General features: G+C 44.8%; 1 protein-coding gene across 1 annotated transcript in view; it reads right to left on the bottom strand.

Annotated features, from left to right (window-relative positions):
• Positions 1–24,531, bottom strand: part of SPTLC3 (serine palmitoyltransferase long chain base subunit 3) — a 133,565-nt gene that overhangs the window by 52,075 nt on the left and 56,959 nt on the right. Inside the window, exons 5-6 of the mRNA XM_074947176.1 lie at positions 7,177–7,301; positions 4,222–4,315 (exon numbers count right to left, since the gene is read on the bottom strand). Coding sequence (XP_074803277.1) covers positions 4,222–4,315; positions 7,177–7,301 — 219 coding nt within the window. The remainder of the gene's footprint in view (positions 1–4,221; positions 4,316–7,176; positions 7,302–24,531) is intronic.

Genomic DNA, 24,531 nt, shown 5'->3' on the forward strand with positions numbered 1-24,531 from the left:
ATACCAGGTTAAACACTATGCTGGTGAAACTGGCGCGGCTCCAGTGGAACTGTGCCAGTTTACATCAGCAGAGAATTTGACTTCGTTCTCATGTTTAATAAGTGACTTTTTTATTGTGCCGTGTTACGACCCATTGCTGTTTGCCTTCCCGGCTGACCTTATCTTTAGAGCTCTCACAACTTCTTATCTGGATTCAATTCTGCTCTTTGCCCCCTGGTTACCATGGATGGGGACCAGCAGAAGGTCCTTGACACAGTGACATCCTCCAATTGAGGGCAAGTACCAGACCCCTTTCAGAGGGCTGTTTGCTCCCCTCATCAGCCATGACACAAACCAGTTCCCATTCCCTGCAGGGAATGAGTATCGCCTACCTCCTGCTGAGGTTGTGGGAAAGTGATTTAAAAAAAAAGACAAAATCACTTTACAATTTTAGAGTCAAATTAATGCTCATGAAATCCTCTGCACAGACTGTACCAGATGCAGTTTCCTGTTTATACAATACAACACAGGGAAGCTTCCCCATATACCCAGCAATGTGACTCGGACAACGGGTAGATCAGTTGACCTATTTCCACTAAATGTGAGAATGAAAGCACAAGTCTAACATTTGGCTTACGTGTGGCCATGAGCTTAGCAGTTCAAACATCAAGGCGCTGACCCAGCAAAGCACTTAAGCATGTGCATAACTGTAAACAAATGAGTAGTTTCATTAAAGTCAATCGGACTATTCATATACTTCAAGCTATGCACATGCTTAAGTGCTTTGCAGTTTTGAAGCGGAAGGCTGGTATGTCTAGACAAACTGGAACAATAGGTTTAAATACCTGAAAAAGACTAAGTTTCTGAGGCAGTTAAACGAAGAACAATTTAGATTACTAAAGGCTTGTCCATACTTAAAATATTACAGCGCCACAACTGTGCCGCAGTAGCGGTTCAGTGTAAACACTACCTACGCCAAAGGAAGGGCTTCTCCAATCAGTGTAGGTAATCCACTTCCCAAGAACTGGTAGTTAGGTGGACTGAAGGATTCTTCTGTCGACCTACTACTGTCTACGCTGGGGGTTAGGTCAGTATATCTACATCTCTCAAGGGTGTCGATTTTTTATACCCCTGAGAGACATAGCTAAACCGATGTAAATTCCTAGTATAGTGTGGATCTTTTGGGCAAGGCATTCCCTGTATACACATAACAAATGTAAGGATGTTGGAGTAGCCAGCTACAATGCTACTGTCCTCTGACACAGTCCATTTTGCAAAGTAGATAGCACCTAAACATATTTTTAAAATGATGTCAAAGCCCTGGACACGCTATTTTTAAAATTCACTTAAGTCCCATTTACAAAGCAAACCACAACTTGCTACAAGACAACTGCATCCCAAATGGGTTTACAGTGTAGACGGGGCCTTCACAAAGGGGATTCTGTCTGTCCGGCTGGACATGTGCCAGTTGGCTGCCACACTGTCCAGCCGTGCTGCATTTCAGTAATGTGCCAAATGTACCGCTGTGGAAACCGCTTGGATGAAGAAGTATTCCATATGTGTAAAACTACTATTAATAGTTATTGGATGGTGAAAGTCAGTAGGCAGGTAGGTTCTGGATTTGATTTATGAAATCTGTTCACAAGAACACTCCAAAATAGCAGCTTTATAGCAAGGGTATTTAATCTATATGGCTTCCTATGCGGGGGTGGGTTGGGGGTTGAAGATCAGAAACTTAAAGTACACAGAGTTTTACAAAATGTTCCTACTGCTTCACAATGAAAAGGGTCCTCTAGGTACAATTCAGGTTAAGGTCCAGGCAGAATGGGGTTAACTGAGAAACTATATATAATGCTTCAAAAGGTTCCCACCGTTTCATAATGATAAGCATTGTCTTACTGTAATTCTGGTTAAGGCGATAAGGCTCAAAATGGTTAAACTAGCCAGCTTTTAAAGAAAACTAGACTGGCTTTGGCAAATCAAATCCCTAATCTAGGGAACAATGGGTTACATAGAAAGAACCTGATGAGCTTTCAGTGGTGTTTGCTGAGGTGCTTAAGGGAATTACCTAATTTTCCATCTGCAGTTTGGTGTTTGTGGAACTAGTTAGCTATTGCTGTTAGTTTTGCTCCACATTCTTTACAGAGAATATCAGCTCTGATGTATCATAAACCCCCAACAGCAGGCTGATTAGATGTTAGCTCACTGGGGGAAGGGAGGAGAAAGTGTATGACGGCTCCTTGACAAGTGATCGGGTGAGGAGGGGGTATTAATTTATCAACATATGGGTCAAAAATCAAAGTGGCATCTTCAACATTCTTTTAGGAACTGTGATCTGAATCACATTCCCTGAATGGATCTCTTCTTTCAAGTGCTATGGGAAATAGCACAAAATAATCAGGGGGTGAATGTGGAGATGGTGTTGGGGGTGGGGGAGGGAAGTTGAGAGCCGGTGGGTTTTGGTGGTTAGAGGACATCCTTCAAAATGTCATGCAGCAGGAAAAGTATGACTGGGATAAGTTACTGAGTAGAGCACAGTGCAAATCTAAGGAAGAGGTCAGAGATCAAGAGAGACAGAAGTATAAAATACGGCCTCCTATGTCTAAATCTCTAAAGTTGGATCACTGAATGTTAGTAAGCACATCAGATGGTAAATTTATAAATAGTTACTTTTGTAAAAATGTTTTGAATCAGGCTTATTCATCAGGCTAATAATCAGGCTTATTAATCAGGTTATGGACTTGCTTCTTGGCCAATTAAAATGACGCGAAAATGATGCTTATAATTATAGTGCACCTTTCATCGTATGTTTTTATAAACATATACATAATTAAATGACTTCACTCACCTCTGGGATGGGGCAAAGTAGTAACTGATTACACAGTACCTGTACATGGCATGACACAGAACAGTGGAGAATAGCAACTGAAAGTGAAGGGGGTATTTAGGTAGACAATGTGCAGTAACTGTGTTATAATTTTTACAACAGCAGTTTGCAAGTATAGCAAGTACCGCAAATGCCACAGCAGCATTAATTAAGTAAAAGGCAGTGTTGTCAATGTTTTAAAAGACCATGTAACAGGATGACTGGCCCTTTAAAGGGAGATGGGTCCAGCCCCGTCTGTGATACACTTGACTCACCTGCCCAGGTGGAGAAAATGAGCAAAGTCACCTGATAGGCAAGTCATGTCGCTAAATCGGGCCTTCTGAGGGGAGAAATACAACAGAAGCCTATGGACAGCCAAAGAGAGAGAAGGAAAGATCCAGGCAGAAAGCCCTGGGAGTTGATGCTCAACAGAAAGCAGGGAGAGGTTGAAATGAGCAGAAGGACCACATGAATTGCTCCACACAGAAAGACTCTCCCTAGCTCCTATGCAGAAGGCCTGGGGATGCATGCCTACAGGGAGCAGAAGCTAGCTAGGGAAGCTGGAGTGTGGTGGGCAAGTCTGCTAGAGCAAAATCTCAGCAGGGACAGGCCTAAGTACCCTACACCAAGGACTATGAGCCAGCTAGGATGTTGGATGGGAGTTCTTATGTCTCCTTTGTTAATAAAGCTAGGACACAAGAAGGAGTGTTACTTGACACATGGAAGCCTATGTTGAAGTTACTGGGGAGTGACTAGCCTGAAGCCAGACCAGTAGGTGGTGCTGGTACAGACCTCTGTGCAACAACAGAGTTATAATGTAGCATTAGTATCAGTCTTGCCCTAAAATCCTATTTTGGTGAAGTCAGTATGTGGGCAGATGCTTATATCCCAGCTTTCTGGATCCTTGAAAAAACCTGCCAGAAATTTAGGGTGGGATTTTCAAAAGTGCTCTGCATTAGCTTAAGTCTGCTCCCACTGACTTCAGTGGTAACAGAGTTAGGCCAGCGCTGAGCACTTCTGAAACACCGTAGACTTTTGTACTGATTTTCTGTTGCAATTGCAAATAAATGTTTCCAGAACTGTACGGAATAACAGCAACATGCCAAACCAGAAGGGTGGTTATGGTGAGAAATATTTTTGAAAATTTAAGCTCCAACATGGCACTGGTCACGGTCATGGTCTTTTGTCAGCTGCAAACTGTCATTGTATGCATTTCATTTTTATCCCTCCAAAATTAGAAATCATATATAGCTTTGAGAGGCTAATGCCCCACCCCTTATCAAATATTCTCAAATAAGTGATGGCAAAATTTGTATAAGCAGTTTCGTCTGGTTGGAACATCTCTGCCACCAAACATCTCCAGCATCAATACTCACTGTTGTGTTTGAAGATTCTAATGGTAGCACCGGAAAGTCTTGCACCAAGAACAAGAGAAGTGTGGTTCAACTCATCACTTAAAATGAGGCAACCCTGTGGAGAAGGCTCACAATAAGTATCCACATAAACCTTTAGAATAGTCACAAGTTAATGCGAGTGAATAGATCACATATTACCGACCAAACTGCAATGCTTAAATGTGAATTGGAAAATTTCTTAAGTCTTGGGGTATTTGGACCCAATATTCTGTTTCAGGGACATATATAAATCTTGGGGACAGATTCCTGAATATTCCAAGGTAGTGAAAGGAGGCCAGATACTGTCCATATGTAGCCAGTGGTGAATTACGCTGGTGGAGGGGAGCTCCTTGCTGTTTTAAACCCAGTGAACCTGGCTCCTGCGACTACTGCTTCCTTTCCTCAGTGAGTTGTGGGCAGAGTGCCGCTCCATTGATCCTTCTCTGCTGTAAGATCCCATAAGGACCATATGTCAGTGAGGTAAGTAAGAGTAACATTCTGGAGCTGGAGCCAGCATACTGGTTTTACAGAATCACGAGCTGAAACTGGCTAGTTGCATTATACCTGTACTGTATCTCAGTGGTGCTTGGGCACGGGGGAGATCTGTCTGTCTGTCTCTTTCACTCACACACACTTTATCTTTAGTAACTTTTACAGTCACTAATTCCATCAGTTAAGAACTCATTTTCCTTTTAAAAATCCTCAATGAAATGCATGAAAAATTAATATTGCATCATCTGTTATATTAGCAAAAGCCAGATTCAAACTGGAACCTTATCTTGCCCCCACTTTAATCCTAAGCATTATGCTGTGGTCTTTTGTTACATGACCACAATGCAATGCATCATTTTGCAAATACAGGCTAACTAAGTAGAGGCAGAGAAATATTTCACACGTGGATGGGCTAAAATCTACCTTGAGCTATGCACGTGGAACTCACTCTGAAATAATAGGAATTGTGCGTATGTATCTGGAGGTCAGGATTAAGCTACTACATTAAATTATGGAGGTAAATTAAATGAGAAGTCTCCATAATATAGGGCAATAATTCAACATCAAGAACACTCACTTACCCTGCTGTAATTGTGGTTCTTCAAGATGTTGTAATCAGTGTGGATCTCACTCCCCATGCACATGAGCTCTGAATCTTTTGCTTGGCAGGGACCAGCAGGGCCGCACGTTGAGCCCCCTCATAGTTCTGTGCAAAAGCATAAAGGGTGGAATGGCGCAGACACTGGCCCTCAGTTCCTTCTCAACTCAAAGCCCAGGTCAGCTGAGGACTCCAAAAGGGGTGGAGGGCGGGTCATGAGATCCACACTGACTACAACATCTCGAAAAAACACATTTAACATAGGGTAAGTAACTATTCTTTCTTCAAGTATTTGTGGATCCCACTGTAGGAGAAGGCAAGCAATTTCTTCTACCAGAAGGAGGGCATGAGAAGCATTAGCTACAACACTTGAATAGAGATCGGAGCACAGCTTTCCCAAATTTCATATCTGATCTGGTAGCCAAGTCCAGCAACATCTTATCTGGCAGCCAAGTGAATGGGTTTCTCTATGTAGCAGTCAGAACTGCATTGGCCAGTAGGGGCTAAAATGATGAGACTCATCTGATCCCATCTTACTTTGACGATCACTCTGGGATTGTTGACAGGTGTAAAAGCGACCATGGGTTCATTGTAGAAGGGAGACATCTGGTGAAAATCCTGGATTCATGTCTCCCCTGGAATAGAAGTTCAGGCACTTTGCAACGTCTTGGGTGGCGAACAAATCTCTTAACAGAGTACCACTCTGGAGAAATACTGAGTTGACGGTGGGTCTCGTTTCTTTCCAATCTATGCCAGGTACATCCGTAACATGTGGTCTGGCAAAGGATTCCAAGCTCATGGGATGCATGCGCACCTACAGTGGGACCCACACTGATGCATACTTGAAGAAGACTACTAGAGATTCTGCTCCTTCCTTCCCAGACAGTACCTCTGAGTATCCCAAGACTGTAACATGAAGCTCAGATTCTACAAATGAGGAACATCATTTTCCCATTATTGTGTCCCTGCATTGTACCCCAAATTTCCCTCCATTAGACTATTGGAAAAAGTTTTTTTTAAATGATATCAATTTCAATAAAATATATTTTTCACAAATATGACGGTTATTTTACCCTAGAAAATAGTTCTCTCCCTTCTCAGGTGCTCCAGGCACTTTGCTTTCAACCTCATGCTTCACAAGACCCTTAGCATTAATGTTCAAACATACACTACGCTCTGGGATATCAACAATCAGCTCCAAGAAGGATGCAATCTGTTGTTTCACAATCATGTCTAACTCAAGTGAGGTTACAAATTTCCCTAACAGTCCAAACATACTGTGGTTCATCAAGTCATTATTGGACCAACCTTCTCTAGGATAGTCTAAACTTTGTGCTTGTGTTTATTGACAGCTTTCTTGCAATGTTGGTCTGAGATTTATGTAATATCAATATTGAGCCCCCTACAAAGCATTTCTCATTTCCCAAAACCTAGCCCAATTCTCTTCTCATTTCAGTTTTATGCTGGTGTGGCTCCACCAACATCAATTGCTTTACACCTAGGTAAGCAGGAGGAGAATCCGTTCCACTATTTAATTCTTACAACAGCTCTCCGAGACGGGAGGCAAAAAACTATTCACATTTTAGAGAAGGGTAAATGGAGGGAAAGAGGCTAAGTACTTACGTTGGTACTTAAATACAAGAGCGGTAAGTGCCTTAGCAACCCCCAGGGGTGACTGACAGAGAGCATGATGAAATGGTGAACCCGAGGTGAAGAAGAGCATCAGTGTCAGAACTCAGAAGTTCCTGGTATCTAGTCTTGTGTTCAGACCAAGCCTCACCATTTATTGCGTGTTTGAAGTAGTGTAACTGTAGGCAAAACAATTAGTAGGCAATAGTCATACTCACCTTTCCAACCAGCAATGGAATATTCATAGAGTTAGTAGCAAAGCCCATGCCAAACACCATAGCCGCTTCCACATCAAGAAACCGGGCCACCAGGTTCTCTAGTTCTACGTGTTTGTCAAGGTTACCTGGATTAAGAATTACAAGGCATTTTAACATCTCATTACTATATAAAATGTATATAATTCAAAAGGAAGGAAGGATACAAAGCAAGAAAGATCTGGAAATATGCATTTAATTACATTGATGCTTCAGATCTGACAAAGATTTTCCATTTCTATCTTGCACACCTGAGACAAAATGTAAAACAGAAGGTATCAGATGAATTACAATTCGGCCAAGGAGGTGACCGACATCTATTGTTAAAGTAGCACAACACTTTTCTCGACAGCCTCCTATTTTCACATTCTTATAACTTTCTGAAATGTTCACCCCTTAGTCTTTATATTTTCCATGCTGTCTTAAAAAAAAATCACCTTCAGAAAGAATGGTTTCAGAGTAGCAGCCGTGTTAGTCTGTATTCGCAAAAAGAAAAGGAGTACTTGTGGCACCTTAGAGACTAACCAATTTATTTGAGCATAAACTTTCGTGAGCATAAACTTTCATCGGATGCATAAAGTGGAAAGTACAGTGAGCAGATTTTATATATACACACAGACCATGAAAAAATATACATTGTAAGGAGAGTGATCACTTAAGATGAGCTATTACCAGCAGGAGAGTGGGGTGGGGGGAGAGAAAACCTTTTGAAGTGATAATCAAGGTGGGCCATTTCCAGCACATTTCCAGGAGTTAACAAGAATGTCTGAGGAAGGGGGGGGAGAGGGGGGAGGGGGGAGGGAGAGGAGGAATAAACAAGGGGAAATAGTTTCACATAGTATAATGACTCAACCACTCCCAGTCTCTATTCAAGCCTAAGTTAATTGTATCCAATTTGCAAATTAATTCCAATTCAGCAGTCTCTCGTTGGAGTCTGTTTTCAAAATTTTTTTGTTGAAGGATACTCACTTTGAGATTAGAAATCGAGTGACCAGAGAGATTGAAGTGTTCTCCGACTGGTTTATGAATGTTATAATTCTTGACATCTGATTTGTGTCCATTTATTCTTTTACGTAGAGACTGTCCAGTTTGCCCAATGTACATGGCAGAGGGGCATTGCTGGCACATGATGGCATATATCACATTGGTGGATGTGCAGGTGAACGAGCCTCTGATAGTGTGGCTGATGTGATTAGGCCCTATGATGGTGTCCCCTGAATAGATATTTGGGCACAGTTGGCAACGGGCTTTGTTGCAAGGATAGGTTCCTGGGTTAGTGGTTCTGCTGTGTGGTGTGTGGTTGCTGGTGAGTATTTGCTTCAGGTTGGGGGGCTGTCTGTAGGCAAGGACTGGCCTGTCTCCCAAGATTTGTGAGAGTGATGGGTCGTCCTTCAGGATAGGTTGTAGATCCTTGATAATGCGTTGGAGAGGTTTTAGTTGGGGGCTGAAGGTGATGGCTAGTGGTGTTCTGTTATTTTCTTTGTTGGGCCTGTCCTGTAGCAGGTGACTTCTGGGTACTCTTCTGGCTCTGTCAATCTGTTTCTTCACTTCAGCAGGTGGGTATTGTAGTTGTAAGAATGCTTGATAGAAATCTTGTAGGTGTTTGTCTCTGTCTGAGGGGTTGGAGCAAATGCGGTTGTATCGTAGAGCTTGGCTGTAGACAGTGGATCGTGTGGTGTGGTCTGGGTGAAAGCTGGAGGCATGTAGGTAGGAATAGTGGTCAGTAGGTTTCCGGTATAGGGTGGTGTTTATGTGACCATCGCTTATTAGCACTGTAGTGTCCAGGAAGTGGATCCCTTGTGTGGACTAGTCCAGGCTGAGGTTGATGGTGGGATGGAAATTGTTGAAATCATGGTGGAATTCCTCAAGGGCTTCTTTTCCATGGGTCCAGATGATGAAGATGTCACCAATATAGCGCAAGTAGAGTAGGGGCATTTGGGGACGAGAGCTGAGGAAGTGTTGTTCTAAGTCAGCCATAAAAATGTTGGCATACTGTGGGGCTATGCGGGTACCCATAGCAGTGCCGCTGATTTGAAGGTATACATTGTCCCCAAATGTGAAATAGTTATGGGTGAGGACAAAGTCACAAAGTTCAGCCACCAGGTTTGCCGTGACATTATCGGGGATAGTGTTCCTGATGGCTTGTAGTCCATCTTTGTGTGGAATGTTGGGGTAGAGGGCTTCTACATCCATAGTAGCCAGGATGGTGTTTTCAGGAAGATCACCGATGGATTGTAGTTTCCTCAGGAAGTCAGTGGTGTCTCGAAGATAGCTGGGAGTGCTGGTAGCATAGGGCCTGAGGAGGGAGTCTACATAGCCAGACAATCCTGCTGAATTGGAATTAATTTGCAAATTGGATACAATTAATTTAGGATTGAATAGAGACTGGGAGTGGTTGAGTCATTATACTAAGTGAAACTATTTCCCCTTGTTTATTCCTCCTCCCGTGGGGGGGGGGGCACAGTTCCTCAGACGTTCTTGTTAACTCCTGGAAATGTGCTGGAAATGGCCCACCTTGATTATCACTTCAAAAGGTTTTCTCTCCCCCCACCCCACTCTCCTGCTGGTAATAGCTCATCTTAAGTGATCACTCTCCTTACAATGTATATTTTTTCATGGTCTGTGTGTATATATAAAATCTGCTCACTGTACTTTCCACTTTATGCATCCGATGAAGTGAGCTGTAGCTCACGAAAGCTTACGCTCAAATAAATTGGTTAGTCTCTAAGGTGCCACAAGTACTCCTTTTCTTTCTTCAGAAAGAAAACTGTCTTTAGTTATTTTTGAGTTTTGGTAAAACGGGAAACAAATGAACAACACCCTCCCCCACTTTCCGCTCTATAAAAAGAGGTGGCGGGAATCATAACCATACTTTGGTAGAGAGGGATAAAGAAAAATGTTTCTCCTGCATCTTTTTCCATTTTGAAAGCTGTGAAGCAGCAAAAACCTCTTCTGCCACTAATATTTAACTGAAGAGCAGAGAACTCACCCCTTCGCAATCCATTCATCTCAATCAGGTGTGAAAGATCTGGTACCAGGAAGACATACTTTATTATTAATTTTTATTTGTATAATGGTAGTGCCTCTCAGGAGCCCAATCAAATAGAAAAGGCCCAACTGTGCTAAGTGCTGTACAAACAAATAAAAATGACAGTTTCTGCTCCAGACTTAGGGTAACCAGGTGTCTGGTTTTTGACCGCAACACCCGATCGAAAAGGGACCCGGGTGGCTCCAGTCAGCACTGCTGACCAGGCCGTTAAAAATCCGGTTGGTGGTGCTGCGGAGCTAAGGCAGGCTAGTCCCTACTTGTCCTGGCACCACGATGCACTTCGGAAGTGGCCAGCAGCTCTGGCTCCTAGTCGCTGCCCCCACCCTGAGCACTGGCTTCACATTCCCATTGGCCGGAAACTGTGGCCAATGGGAGCTGCAGGGACGGTGCCTGCGGGTGAGAGCAGTGCGCAGAGCCACCTGTCACACCTCTGCCTAGGAGCTGGACCTTCTGGTCGCTTCCGGGGTGCAGCGCGGAGTCAGGACAGGCAGGAAGCCTGCCTTAGTGCCCCCCCCCCCGTGCCACTGACCAGGAGCCACCAGAGGTAATCCCGTGCCCCAACCCGCTGCCCCAGCCCTGAGGCCCCCCCAAACCCGTAGCCCTTTCTGGCACTCAAACTCCTCATCCCTGGCCCCACCCCAGAGCTTGCAAACCCAGATGGAGCTCTCACCCCAACCCACTGCCCCAGCCCAGAGCTACCCCACATCCTGAACCCCTCTGCCTCACTCCTAGCCTGGAGCTCCCTCCTGCACCCCAAACCCCTCATCCCTGGCCCCACCCCAGAGCCCGCACTCCCAGCCAAAGCCCTCACCCACTCCTACACCCCAACCCACTGCCCCAGCCTGGAGCCCCCTCCAGCACCCCAGACCCCTCATCCCTGGCTCCACCCCAGAGCCTGCACTCCCAGTTAGAGCCCTCACCCCCCCCCACCCCAACCCCCTGCCCCAGCCCAGTGAAAGTGCGTGAGAGTGGGGGACAGCAGGCCACCAAGAGAGGGGGAATGTAGTGAGCAGGGGGGGACAGGACCTTGTGGAAGAGGCGGGACATGGGGTGTGGCCTCAGGGAAGGGTCGGGGCTAAGGTGTTTGGTTTTGTACAATTAGAAAGTTGGCAACCCTACTCCAGACAGATCATATTCTTAGGATATCAAAAGCAATAGGGAACAGACAAAAGCGTGTGGGGGCGGGTGGTGGTAGGATAAGATATGAAGCTACTTTGCATAAAAAACTGTATTCTCAACTTGCTATCTGCCTAGCCACTAGTGTGGTAGTGTTCTGTAGGCACCCTGGCAGAGATAAGTCTTAAGGAGCAATTTGAGGGAGGAAGGGAGGTATTTTTATGGGTTTTGACAGCGCTTTCCCCAGCAATATGGTTAGGGAGCATAGGATAAAGTGTGACAATGCTGAAGGAACAAGTGGACCTATGCATGAGTCCTTGAGGGGGCCATTTAGAGATCTGGGGCAAAAATTGGGGATTGGTCCTGCTTTGAGCAGGGGGTTGGACTAGATGACTTCCTGAGGTCCCTTCCAACCCTGATATTCTATGATAATGGCTCATGTCACCTACAGAGCAGAGGCGGAGTTGGTGTCATGACAGAACAGTAGGTCTGGTAGTGAGGCAGAGTTAAATGATGAAGGGAACTGAAGGAGAAGACAAGAAGCTTTTGTTTGATCTGGTGGAGACGGTGAACAAATGGAGGGATAATGAGAGTGGTGAGCCAGAAAGGTGATCTTACCTGCCATAATTAAAACCCAACTATTAAATGGGCTCATTGTGGTTCCAGCAGCAATTATAACTCAGCTGGTTGTACTGAGGTATTGTTTTCTATTCCTGTTTTTCTGTTCACATATATACAGTAGCTTAAAGGAACATCGACTTAAAAAAATGCATGTCTGCTGAAAAAAATTGCACGTCCATCTTTCCCACTCTGGTCAGTTGTCCTAACCGTACTTCTTGTCGGTATGTTTTTGTCACTCTTAGATGGAATAGAAAAGGGCAGCATCTCTGGTATTTCTTTAACCTGCCTTTGTTGACTTTGCTAGGATGATAGACTAAACCATTTGAGATTCACTATTTGTGAATGACAAATCCCAGCAATGGAAGGTAGGTGCCAATAAAATGCAGTCACTCTATAGAACTACTGGATATAAATCCAAACTGCAAACCAGAACCACCCCTGAATTTGGTGGGTTTTGTTTTGCAAAACCCAAACCTGACTGACAAGGATTTGCAACACCAGCCCTGGCTTTGCACATCTCTAATTATGATGGAACTACCGTAGGTGGTGGGTGAGGTGTTACGGAAGAAGTATGATGCATAGACCAGATCTTATCAATGAAAGGCTAGTGACAAAATCATACGGGGGTGGGAAGAACAGGGCTGATTCAGATTCGGCCTACTTAAGATTCTTGAGTTTTAAAACGAGAGGATATTAAATGTATTAAAACCAGTCATTTAAGTATGTAGTTATATAGGAGGATTCCCCAGCAGGGGAAGGTCCCCAAGGGTGTACAGCCAGTTACACTAGTTATACCTACCCTCAGCCACTCAGCTCTCTAGTGTGGGATGCATGCCCGGTGGAATGGGGTTTGGCTGGATCACTAGTGTTCTGACAATCCCCAGCTAGTGGATCTGCCACTACCAGAAGGTGCAAGTTATAGCAACCCTAAGACTGTTCTGTTTTACTGGGGTTAGACTGGTCCCATGATCAGGGCAGCACAAAGTCACCTTGATGTTACATTTCCCCTACATCCCACCAGGCTCTGCACTGATTGCAGCCCAGCTTGACCAGAGAACTGGGGCCACAGAGCTTTCCCAATCAGGGGGCATAAGTGGTCTACTTGATAAAAGAAGAAAAAACAGCCATCAGCAAATTTGAAAGGAAAACCCAAATAATTCTCTCCCATCCCTCTTCCCAGTTATAGGATAGTGTGGGTTTGTCAGGTTGGTGTTTGAAAAAGACAAGGGTATTATGGGAAATTCTGATAACAATCAAAGATTGTTATAAAAAATTGTGACTTTCATATTTGCAGCCTTCCACACCCTCCTCTCCCAAATTAAGTCACCTTTAGGGCATGTCATCCCTCAGCTCACCTGGGTGTGGGGAATGTGGCGTGTACACTCCTACAGCAAGTTGCCCAGGCTGACAAAATCCAGGCCTGGTGATTAAAAGTCACTGACAGCTTATGAAATATTTAAACAACATCGTTAAAAGTCTTATTCACTTTCCATTATCCGTGCTAGCACAATGCTGTAATGTCTGAGTTGCAAATGCTGGTGGGCAATATTTAATTTGTTTTTTAAATTAAATTCTTTCCACTGGATTTAAAAAAAAATAGTATGGTAAATGTTGTGTTACCCTTGGATTTAATAAAAGCTGATTTTAAACCAAACAAATCCCTTAAATCTGGGGCCAAAACTGAACTGACCCAATAATCCTGACATCCCAATACAAGTCACAGGCCTAAATTTTCAAACATCAATGGTAATTGTGAGATTTCAACCTGAGTCACATGAAATAGTCCTGATTTTCAGACTTACCCACTCTCTGAAAATCAGGCCCTTTTTAAAGGTGGACACCCACAAATTGAGACACCCTAAATCATTAGCCACATCCGAAACTTCAGGTCATAAATACTGAAATTGTTTCGAAGGGTACAACTTAGTTCACATTAGCTTTAGTTTCTTATCACTATGTCATCTTCAAGGCAGTAACTGTCTCATCCTGTGTTTGTACAGCACTTGGGGCAATAGGACTTGATCCTGAATCAGACCTTTGGGAACAATTTGAATATAAAAAATAAAATAAAAATAGTAACACAATCATCACCTCCTGCCAGAACATGCTGCTAAAATGTCACGTGCGGCCCTAAAGCCTGAAAAAAGTAAAGTGCTATTGTAATTTAAATGTGGACATGGAAATTTAGATTTTCCCTTAACAATCAAAGAAATTAAAAGACCAATCAAATAATAATAAAAAACAGAACAAAATGACAACTGATTTTTGGTTGAGCACCAAAATTTAAACTCTCCCCACAACCCCCTCTGATACAACTCACACCCAACTTATTCTGTGTGGGCTAAATCTAGTCCTTTGCTCTTAGACTGAGTAGCAATGGGAGAATTTCAAAAGAGGCTGGGGAAGAAATTCTGCATGGCTGCTACAGAGCTGTAATAATGCAGTAAACCCTGCTGCTTCTGGGTGCCAGCTCCAAAGGGGACAATGGCCAGTAGATCCATATGTTTATGTATGATCCATATGTTTATGTAACCACCAAATGTTTAACTATAGAGCCCCTAGACAGCTAAACTTTGTAGTGTGCACGGGTGCAGATTCTCATTCAGGATGTACAGCTTGTCCCTATTTTTAAAATAAGAGGAAAATTCACTTTCAGATTGAAAATCCCAAAAGCCTCCCACAGATCCATCGATCCCAAGGCCGGTAAAGATCATTGTGATTATCTAGTCTGACATCCTATAGAACACATATATAACATCCTATATATAATACAGGCCATAAAATTTCTCCAAAATAATTTCTAGAGCAGATCTTTTAGAAAAACATCCAATCTTGATTTAAAAGTTGTCAGTGATGGAGAATTCACCAGAACCCTTGGTAAATTGGTCCAATGGTCCAACACTTTACTATTAAAATGTATGCCTTATTTCCAGTCTGAATTTGTCTAGCTTCAACTCCCAGCCATTGGATTGTGTTATACCTTTCTCTGCTAGATTGATGAGGCCATTTTTAAATATTTGTGCCCCAGGTAGATACTTATAGACTGTAATCAAGTCACCCCTTAATCTTTCCTTTGCTAAGATAAATAGATGGGGCTCCTTGAGTCTATCATTATAAGGCAGGTTTTCTAATCCTTTAATCATACTCATGGCTCTTCTCTGAACCCTTTCCAATTTCTCAACATTCTTCTTCAATTGTGCGCACCAGAATTGGAAACAGCATTCCAGCAGTGGTCGCACCAGTGCCAAATACGGAAGTAAAATAATCTCTACTCCTACTCGAGATTCCTCTGATGATGCATCCCAGGATTGCAGTAGTCCTTTTGGCCCTAGTCTCGAACAGGGAACTCATGTTCAGCTGATGAGCCCCAAATCTTTTTCAGAGTCACTGCTTCCCAGGATAGAGTCCCCTATCCTGTAAGTATGGCTTATGTTCTTTGTTCCTAGATGTATACATCTATGTGTATGTATTGAATACCATTTTCTAAGATATACTGAAAAGGTATCTTGCATGGTGGGGAAAAAAACAAGATAAAAAAAAAGAATTAAGTGATTGGCTTGTCTTACAAACTGACACAAGAATCTGGATATGCCATTCTCTCTTTTTATTAGCTCCTTATGCTTCTGTATTATAAATTGCATATTAAAGTAACATGCAAATGACTGGCTATTTCAGTGACAGGATTTTGCTTTTCTCATTGTCATCAGTTTTTAATCATGGTTACTCAGACTGAAATCATTCCTCCTAAAATACGGAGTAACTAAGAACTTGTCTACACAAACAATTAGACCATCAAGGCAAGCTTGGGTGTGAATCTACCCAGCACTAGCCTGCCGTGGATTAACTATCCTTTTGCACCCTGCTGATGTGCATTAACAGTTTCTGAGCCCTGGTCTACACTAGGAGTTGAGGTCGAATTTAGCAGCATTAAATCGATTTAACCCTGCACACGATGAAGCCATTTTTTTCAATTTAAAGGACTCTTAAAATCGATTTCCTTACTCCACCCCCGACAAGGGGATTAGCGCTGAAATTGGCCTTGCCGGGTTGAATTTGGGGTACTGTGGACGCAATTAGACGGTATTGGCCTCCGGGAGCTATCCCAGAGTGCTCCATTGTGACCGCTCCGGACAGCACTCTCAACTCAGATGCATTGGCCAGGTAGACAGGAAAAGGCCCGCGAACTTTTGAATTTCAATTTCCTGTTTGGCCAGCGTGGCAAGCTGCAGGTGAGTGCAGAGCTCATCAGCAGAGGTGACCATGATGGAGTCCCAGAATCGCAAAAGAGCTCAGCATGGACCGAACGGGAAGTACAGGATCTGATCGCTGTATGGGGAAAGGAATCCGTGCTATCAGAACTCCGTTCCAGTTTTCGAAATGCCAAAACATGTCAAAATCTCCCAGGGCATGAAGGACAGAGGCCATAACAGGGACCCAAAGCAGTGCCACGTGAAACTTAAGGAGTTGAGGCAAGCCTACCAGAAAACCAGAGAGGCAAACGGCTGCTCCGGGTCAGAGCCCGAAACATGCCGATTCTATGATGAGCTGCATGCCATTTTAGGGGGTTCAGCCACCACTACCCCAGCTGTTTTGTTTGACTCCTTCAATGGAAAGGCAGGCAACACAGAAGCAGGTTTTGGGGACGAGGAAGATGATGATGATGAAGTTGTAGATAGCTCACAGCAAGCAAGCGGAGAAACCGGTTTTCCCGACAGCCAGGAACTGTTTCTCACCCTGGACCTGGAGTCAGTACCCCCAAACCCACCCAAGGCTGCCTCCTGGACCTGCCAGGTGGAGAAGGGACCTCTGGTGAGTGTACCTTTTAAAATAGTATACATGGTTTAAAAGCAAGCATGTTTAATGATTAATTTGTCCTGGCATTCGCAGCTCTCCTGGATGTACTCCCAAAGCCTTTGCAAAAGGTTTCTGGGGAGGGCAGCCTTATTCCGTCCACCATGGTAGGACACTTTACCACTCCAGGCCAATAGCACGTACTCAGGAATAATTGTAGAACAAAGCATTGCAGTGTATGTTTGCTGGCGTTCAAACAACATCCATTCTTTATCTCTCAGTGTTATCCTCAAGAGAGTGAAATCATTCATGGTCACCTGGTTGAAATAGGGTGCTTTTCTTACGGGGACATTTAGAGGTGTCCATTCCTGCTGGGCTGTTCGCCTGTGGCTGAACAGAAATGTTCGCCGCTGTTAGCCACGGGGAGGGAGGAGGGGGGATGGGCTAGCCACATGGTGGGGGGAGGCAAAATGCGACCTTGTAACGAAAGCACATGTGCTAGGTATGTAATGTTAACAGCAAGGTTTACCGTGAAAGAGTGTACCCATTGTTCTATAACATGTGTCTTTTTAAATACCACTGTCCCTTTTTTTTTCCTCCACCACCTGCATGTGTTTCAAGGATCACAGGATCTTCTCCTTCCCAGAGGCTAGTGAAGATTAGAAGGTGAAAAAAACGCACTCGTGATGAAATGTTCTCTGAGCTCATGCTGTCCTCCCACACTGACAGAGCACAGACGAATGCATGGAGGCAGACAATGTCAGAATGCAGGAAAGCACAAAATGACCGGGAGGAGAGGTGGCGGACTGAAGAGAGTAAGTGGCGGGCTGAAGAGAGGGCTGAAGCTGAAAGGTGGAGGCAGCATGATGAGAGGAGGCAGGATTCAATGGTGAGGCTGCTGGAGGATCAAACTAATATGCTCCAGCATATGGCTGAACTTCAGAAAAGGCAGCTGGAGCACAGACCGCTGCTACAGCCCCTGTGTAACCAACCGCCCTCCTACCCAAGTTCCATAGCCTCCTAACCCAGACGCCCAAGAACGCAGTGGGGGGGCCTCCAGCCACTCCACCCCAGAGGATTGCCCAAGCAACAGAAGGCTGGCATTGAATAAGTTTTAAGTTTTAAACTTTTAAAGTTCTGTGTGGCCTTGTCCTTCCTTCCTCCACCACCCCTCCCGGTGCTTCTCTCCTCCACCACCCCTCCCGGGCTACCTTGACAGTTATCCCCCTATTTGTGTGATGAATTAATAAAGAATGCATGAATGTGAAGCAACAATGACTTTATTGCCTCTGCAAGCAGTGATCGAAGGGAGGAGGGGAGGGTGGTTAGCTTACAGGGAAGTAGAGTGAACCAAGGGGTTGGGGGTTTCATCAAGGAGAAACAAATAGAACTTTCACACTGTAGCCTGGCCAGTCATGAAACTGGTTTTCAAAGCTTCTCTGATGCGCACCGTGCCCTCCTGTGCTCTTCTAACCACCCTGGTGTCTGGCTGCACGTAACCAGCGGCCAGGCGATTTGCCTCAACCTCCCACCCCGCCATAAACATCTCCCCCTTACTCTCACAGATATTGTGGAGTTCACAGCAAGCAGTAATAACAGTGGGTTTCGCTGAGGTCTAACCGAGTCAGTAAACTGCACCAGTGTGCTTTTAAACGTCCTAATGCACATTCTACCAGCATTCTGCACTTGCTCAGCCTGTAGTTGAACAGCTCCTGACTACTGTCCAGGCTGCCTGTGTATGGCTTCATAAGCCATGGCATTAAGGGGTAGGCTGGGTCCCCAAGGATAACTATAGGCATTTCAACATTGCCAATGGTTATTTTCTGGTCTGGGAATAAAGTCCCTTCCTGCAGCTTTTGAAACAGACCAGAGTTCCTGAAGATGCGAGCGTCATGTACCTTTCCCGGCCATCCCACGTTGATGTTGGTGTGAAACATCCCTTGTGATCCACCAGAGCTTGCAGCACTGTTGAAAAGTACCCCTTGCGGTTTATGTACTTGCCGGCTTGGTGCTCCGGTGCCAAGATAGGGATATGGATTCCGTCTATGGCCCCACCACAGTTAGGGAATCCCATTGCAGCAAAGCCATCCACCATGACCTGCACATTTCCCAGGGTCACTACCCTTGATATCAGCAGATCTTTGATTGCGTGGGCTACTTGCATCACAGCAGCCCCCACAGATTTGCCCACTCCAAATTGATTCCCGACTGACCGGTAGCTGTCTGGCATTGCAAGCTTCCACAGGGCTATTGCAACTCGCTTCTCAACTGTGAGGGCTGCTCTCATCTTGGTATTCATGCGCTTCAGGGCAGGGGAAAGCAAGTCACAAAGTTCCATGAAAGTGCCCTTACGCATGCGAAAGTTTCGCAGCTACAGGGAATCGTCCCAGACCTGCAATACTATGTGGTCCCACCAGTCTGTGCTTATTTCCCGGGCCCAGAATCAGCGATCCACCGCATGAACCTGCCCCATTAGCACCACGATGCCCGCATTGCCAGGGTCCGTGCTTTGAGAGAAGTCTGTGTCCATGTCCTCATCACTCTCATCACTGCGCTGACGTCGCCTATTCACCCGGTTTCGCTTTGCCAGGTTCTGGTGCTGCATATACTGCTGGATAATGCGAGTGGTGTTTAATGTGCTCCTAATTGCCAAAGTGATCTGAGCGGGCTCCATGCTTGCCGTGGTATGGCATCTGCACAGAAAAAAGGTGCGGAACGATTGTCTGCCGTTGCTGTGACGGAGGGAGGGGCGACTGACGACATAGCTTACAGGGTTGGCTTACAGGAAATTAAAATCAACAAAGGGGGTGGCTTTACACCAAGGAGAAACAAAAACAACTGTCACACAGAATGGCCCCCTCAAGGATTGAACTCAAAACCCTGGGTTTAGCAGGCCAATGCTCAACCTACTAAGCTATCCCTCCCTCTGCTATTTCAGGCAGGACGGAATCTCCATTAAAGTTTTCAAGGTGCCCCTGACAGCCCTCATCAAAACGATTGTCAGCCGTTGATTTCACGGGGGGGGGGGAGCAAATGAATACAAAACAAATCTGGTCTATTTCTTGTTCTCCATCTATCTTTTACATCTTTGGCTGGCAGCAGACGCTGCAGTAGGACTGCAAACCATCCACATCTCCTGGCTGCTCGGCAGAAGATGGTGCAATAGGAATGCTAGCCGTCCTCATCTCCTACCTGCTCACCATAAGATAGTACAATAGGACTGCCTGCAGGACTAAAGAGAGTGACCTGATCGAGTCACTCTTAATTTAGTCCCTGCGCCCATGTCTGCCCAGGAGCTCCTGACCGACCTTACCGAGGTGGCCAGGAGCACCTCGGACACGATGAGGATGGTTTTCAGGCCTATTGCACCGTCTGCTGCCACAAGGCAATGGGTTGCTGCTGCTGTGTAGCAATGCAGTACCGCATCTGCCAGCACTCAGGAGACATACGGTGACAGTGAGCTGAGCGGGCTCCATGCTTGCCATGGTATGGTATCTGCACAGGTAACTCAGGGAAAAAGGTGCGAAACGATTGTCTGCCATTACTTTCACAGAGGGAGGGAGGGAGGGCCTGACGACATGTACCCAGAACCACCCGCGACAATGTTTTTTGCCCCATCAGGCATTGGGATCTCAACCCAGAATTCCAATGGGCAGCGGAGACTGCGGGAACTGTGGGATAGCTACCCACAGTGCAACACTCCGGAAGTCGACGCTAGCCTCGGTACGGTGGAAGCACTCCGCCGAGTTAATGCACTTAGAGCATTTTGTGTGGGGACACACACAATCGACTATATAAAAACGATTTCTAAAAACCCGACTTCTATAAATTCGACCTAATTTCGTAGTGTAGACATACCCTGAGAGTGTTTTGATCTAATCCTCTTTGAACCAGAACTAGCTCAAAGCGCATTAACAAACTGTTAACTCATGTCATCAGGGTGGACAGGGACAGTTAGATTGTGGCAGGCTAGTGTGGGGTAGATTCACACCCCTGCTTGCCATGGTCTAATTGTGTAGACAAGCCCTAAGTATTGTCTTTGGCAATATTCTGCCTTGATTCAAATCTCTTTTGTAAAATGGAGATGTAATTTTAAATATATAAATGGAAACATTAAAATTTCCACGTTAATCTATTTCCAAAGCCAAGCACCTGAAAAATACTCGCATTCTGATTCAGGAGCATCTTATATCTACCATGCACTCTGCACTACACAAGGACGTGCAGATTCAGGCCCAAGGTTTTATTATATTATAGATTTTTATCTGGCATTTGTTTTTAAAATAACTACTGTATTCATTTTACTTCTTCATTCTCCCCTCTCTTCACTATACTTCTCCAAGAAATGAAATATTCTTTTCATACACAGACCTATCAGTGCTTAGAAAGAGCACTTACTAATTAAGGCCCTGAACGTACAAAGCACTTATACATGTGTAAAAAGAACAGGAGGACTTGTGGCACCTTAGAGACTAACAAATGTATTTGAGTGTAAGCTTTCGTGAGCTACAGCTCACTTCATCAGATGCATAAGCTCACAAAAGCTTATGCTCAAATAAATTTGTTAGTCTCTAAGGTGCCACAAATACTCCTTTTCTTTTTGCGGATACAGACTGACACGGCTGCTAATCTGAAACCTTACACATGTGTGTGACTTCCACGGCACTATTTGTGCTCACACTTACACACATGCTTACGTGCTTTCCTGGTCTGGGACCATAAAGAGTCTATAGTGTTAGCTATTATACCTTAATTTATGAATACTTCAAGTACTTAAGTTCAACCAAAATAAATCGTTTTGAAAAAAAGCTTCTTGCCCAACCTTATTATGATGAAGGTGATAAAAAAATTAAAATTATTTCACACAAAAAGTCAAATGAAAAATATTACTCATCCCAAGTGGGTGAGTAAATAATTCAAGTTCTGTAAAGTTGCTTTAATATTAACTAGCACAGAGTTAAAGCAGCACTACAGATATAACACCAAATGATCTAAAACCATCCTTATACCTCCTTTTCCTACTTTTTTAACCCATTTCCGCCTTCTGCTCACTGTAACTCTCCCTCTGAAAGGCTGTACATTTTAGAGGAAATTATGAATGCAAGAGATCTGGGTTCCCTTTTAATGCTTACTTATTAAAAATAGCTAGAATCCATAAAAACAAGTGCCTCATCTTCCCAGCCATCAGCATTTCCAACAGGAAAGAAATCAAAGGTTTCAGAGTAACAGCCGTGTTAGTCTGTATTTCATAGAATCATAGAATCATAGAATATCAGGGTTGGAAGGGACCCCAGAAGGTCATCTAGTCCAACCCCCTGCTCGAAGCAGGACCAATTCCCAGTTAAATCATCCCAGCCAGGGCTTTGTCAAGCCTGACCTTAAAAACCTCTAAGGAAGGAGATTCTACCACCTCCGTAGGTAACGCATTCCAGTGTTTCACCACCCTCTTAGTGAAAAAGTTTTTCCTAATATCCAATCTAAACCTCCCCCATTGCAACTTGAGACCATTACTCCTCGTTCTGTCATCTGCTACCATTGAGAACAGTCTAGAGCCATCCTCTTTGGAACCCCCTTTCAGGTAGTTGAAAGCAGCTATCAAATCCCCCCTCATTCTTCTCTTCTGCAGACTAAACAATCCCAGCTCCCTCAGCCTCTCTTCATAAGTCATGTGCTCTAGACCCCTAATCATTTTTGTTGCCCTTCGCTGGACTCTCTCCAATTTATCCACATCCTTCTTGTAGTGTGGGGCCCAAAACTGGACACAGTACTCCAGATGAGGCCTCACCAGTGTCGAATAGAGGGGAACGATCACATCCCTCGATCTGCTCGCTATGCCCCTACTTATACATCCCAAAATGCCATTGGCCTTCTTGGCAACAAGGGCACACTGTTGACTCATATCCAGCTTCTCGTCCACTGTCACCCCTAGGTCCTTTTCTGCAGAACTGCTGCCTAGCCATTCGGTCCCTAGTCTGTAGCGGTGCATTGGATTCTTCCATCCTAAGTGCAGGACCCTGCACTTATCCTTATTGAACCTCATCAGATTTCTTTTGGCCCAATCCTCCAATTTGTCTAGGTCCTTCTGTATCCTATCCCTCCCCTCCAGCGTATCTACCACTCCTCCCAGTTTAGTATCATCTGCAAATTTGCTGAGAGTGCAATCCACACCATCCTCCAGATCATTTATGAAGATATTGAACAAAACCGGCCCCAGGACCGACCCCTGGGGCACTCCACTTGACACCGGCTGCCAACTAGACATGGAGCCATTTATCACTACCCGTTGAGCCCGACAATCTAGCCAGCTTTCTACCCACCTTATAGTGCATTCATCTAGCCCATACTTCCTTAACTTGCTGACAAGAATACTGTGGGAGACCGTGTCAAAAGCTTTGCTAAAGTCAAGAAACAATACATCCACTGCTTTCCCTTCATCCACAGAACCAGTAATCTCATCATAAAAGGCGATTAGATTAGTCAGGCATGACCTTCCCTTGGTGAATCCATGCTGACTGTTCCTGATCACTTTCCTCTCATGTAAGTGCTTCAGGATTGATTCTTTGAGGACCTGCTCCATGATTTTTCCAGGGACTGAGGTGAGGCTGACTGGCCTGTAGTTCCCAGGATCCTCCTTCTTCCCTTTTTTAAAGATTGGCACTACATTAGCCTTTTTCCAGTCATCCGGGACTTCCCCCGTTCGCCACGAGTTTTCAAAGATAATGGCCAAGGGCTCTGCAATCACAGCCGCCAATTCCTTCAGCACTCTCGGATGTAACTCGTCCGGCCCCATGGACTTGTGCACGTCCAGCTTTTCTAAATAGTCCCTAACCACCTCTATCTCCACAGAGGGCTGGCCATCTCTTCCCCATTCTGTGATGCCCAGCGCAGCAGTCTGGGAGCTGACCTTGTTAGTGAAAACAGAGGCAAAAAAAGCATTGAGTACATTAGCTTTTTCCACATCCTCTGTCACTAGGTTGCCTCCCTCATTCAGTAAGGGGCCCACACTTTCCTTGGCTTTCTTCTTGTTGCCAACATACCTGAAGAAACCCTTCTTGTTACTCTTGACATCTCTTGCTAGCTGCAGCTCCAGGTGCGATTTGGCCCTCCTTATATCTTTCCTACATGCCCGAGCAATATTTTTATACTCTTCCCTGGTCATATGTCCAACCTTCCACTTCTTGTAAGCTTCTTTTTTATGTTTAAGATCCGCTAGGATTTCACCATTAAGACAAGCTGGTCGCTTGCCATGTTTACTATTCTTTCGACTCATCCTGATCATTTGCAAAAAGAAAAGGAGTACTTGTGGCACCTTAGAGACTAACTGTGCTGGCCGCCGCTTCCTGCAGCTCCCATTGGCCTGGTATGGCAAGCCGTGGCCAGTGGGAGCTGCGATCGGCCGAACCTGCAGACGTTGCAGGTAAACAAACCGTCCAGACCTGCCAGCAGATTTCCCTGATGGGCCACGTGCCAAAGGTTGCCGATCCCTGGTATAGGGACAGTAGAGTGAGTGCAGCCTAGGCGCTGTCGATCAAGGTGTCCACTGTGTGACCTTTGTGTATCTGCACATGTGCAGAAGGGACTCCTGGTCGGAGAAGCACAGGTCTCAAAGTCCTGTTATGGTTATGATTCATGTGAAGGGTACTGTTTACCTGTCAATAACTCCATCATGTTCTGTAGTGATTGGTCAATTGTTAATCAGTTGTTAATATATATATTGTATACACTGTTACCAATTCTTTGGC

Source organism: Natator depressus, chromosome 3, assembly GCF_965152275.1.
Source record: "Natator depressus isolate rNatDep1 chromosome 3, rNatDep2.hap1, whole genome shotgun sequence".
NCBI lineage: Eukaryota > Metazoa > Chordata > Testudines > Cheloniidae > Natator > Natator depressus.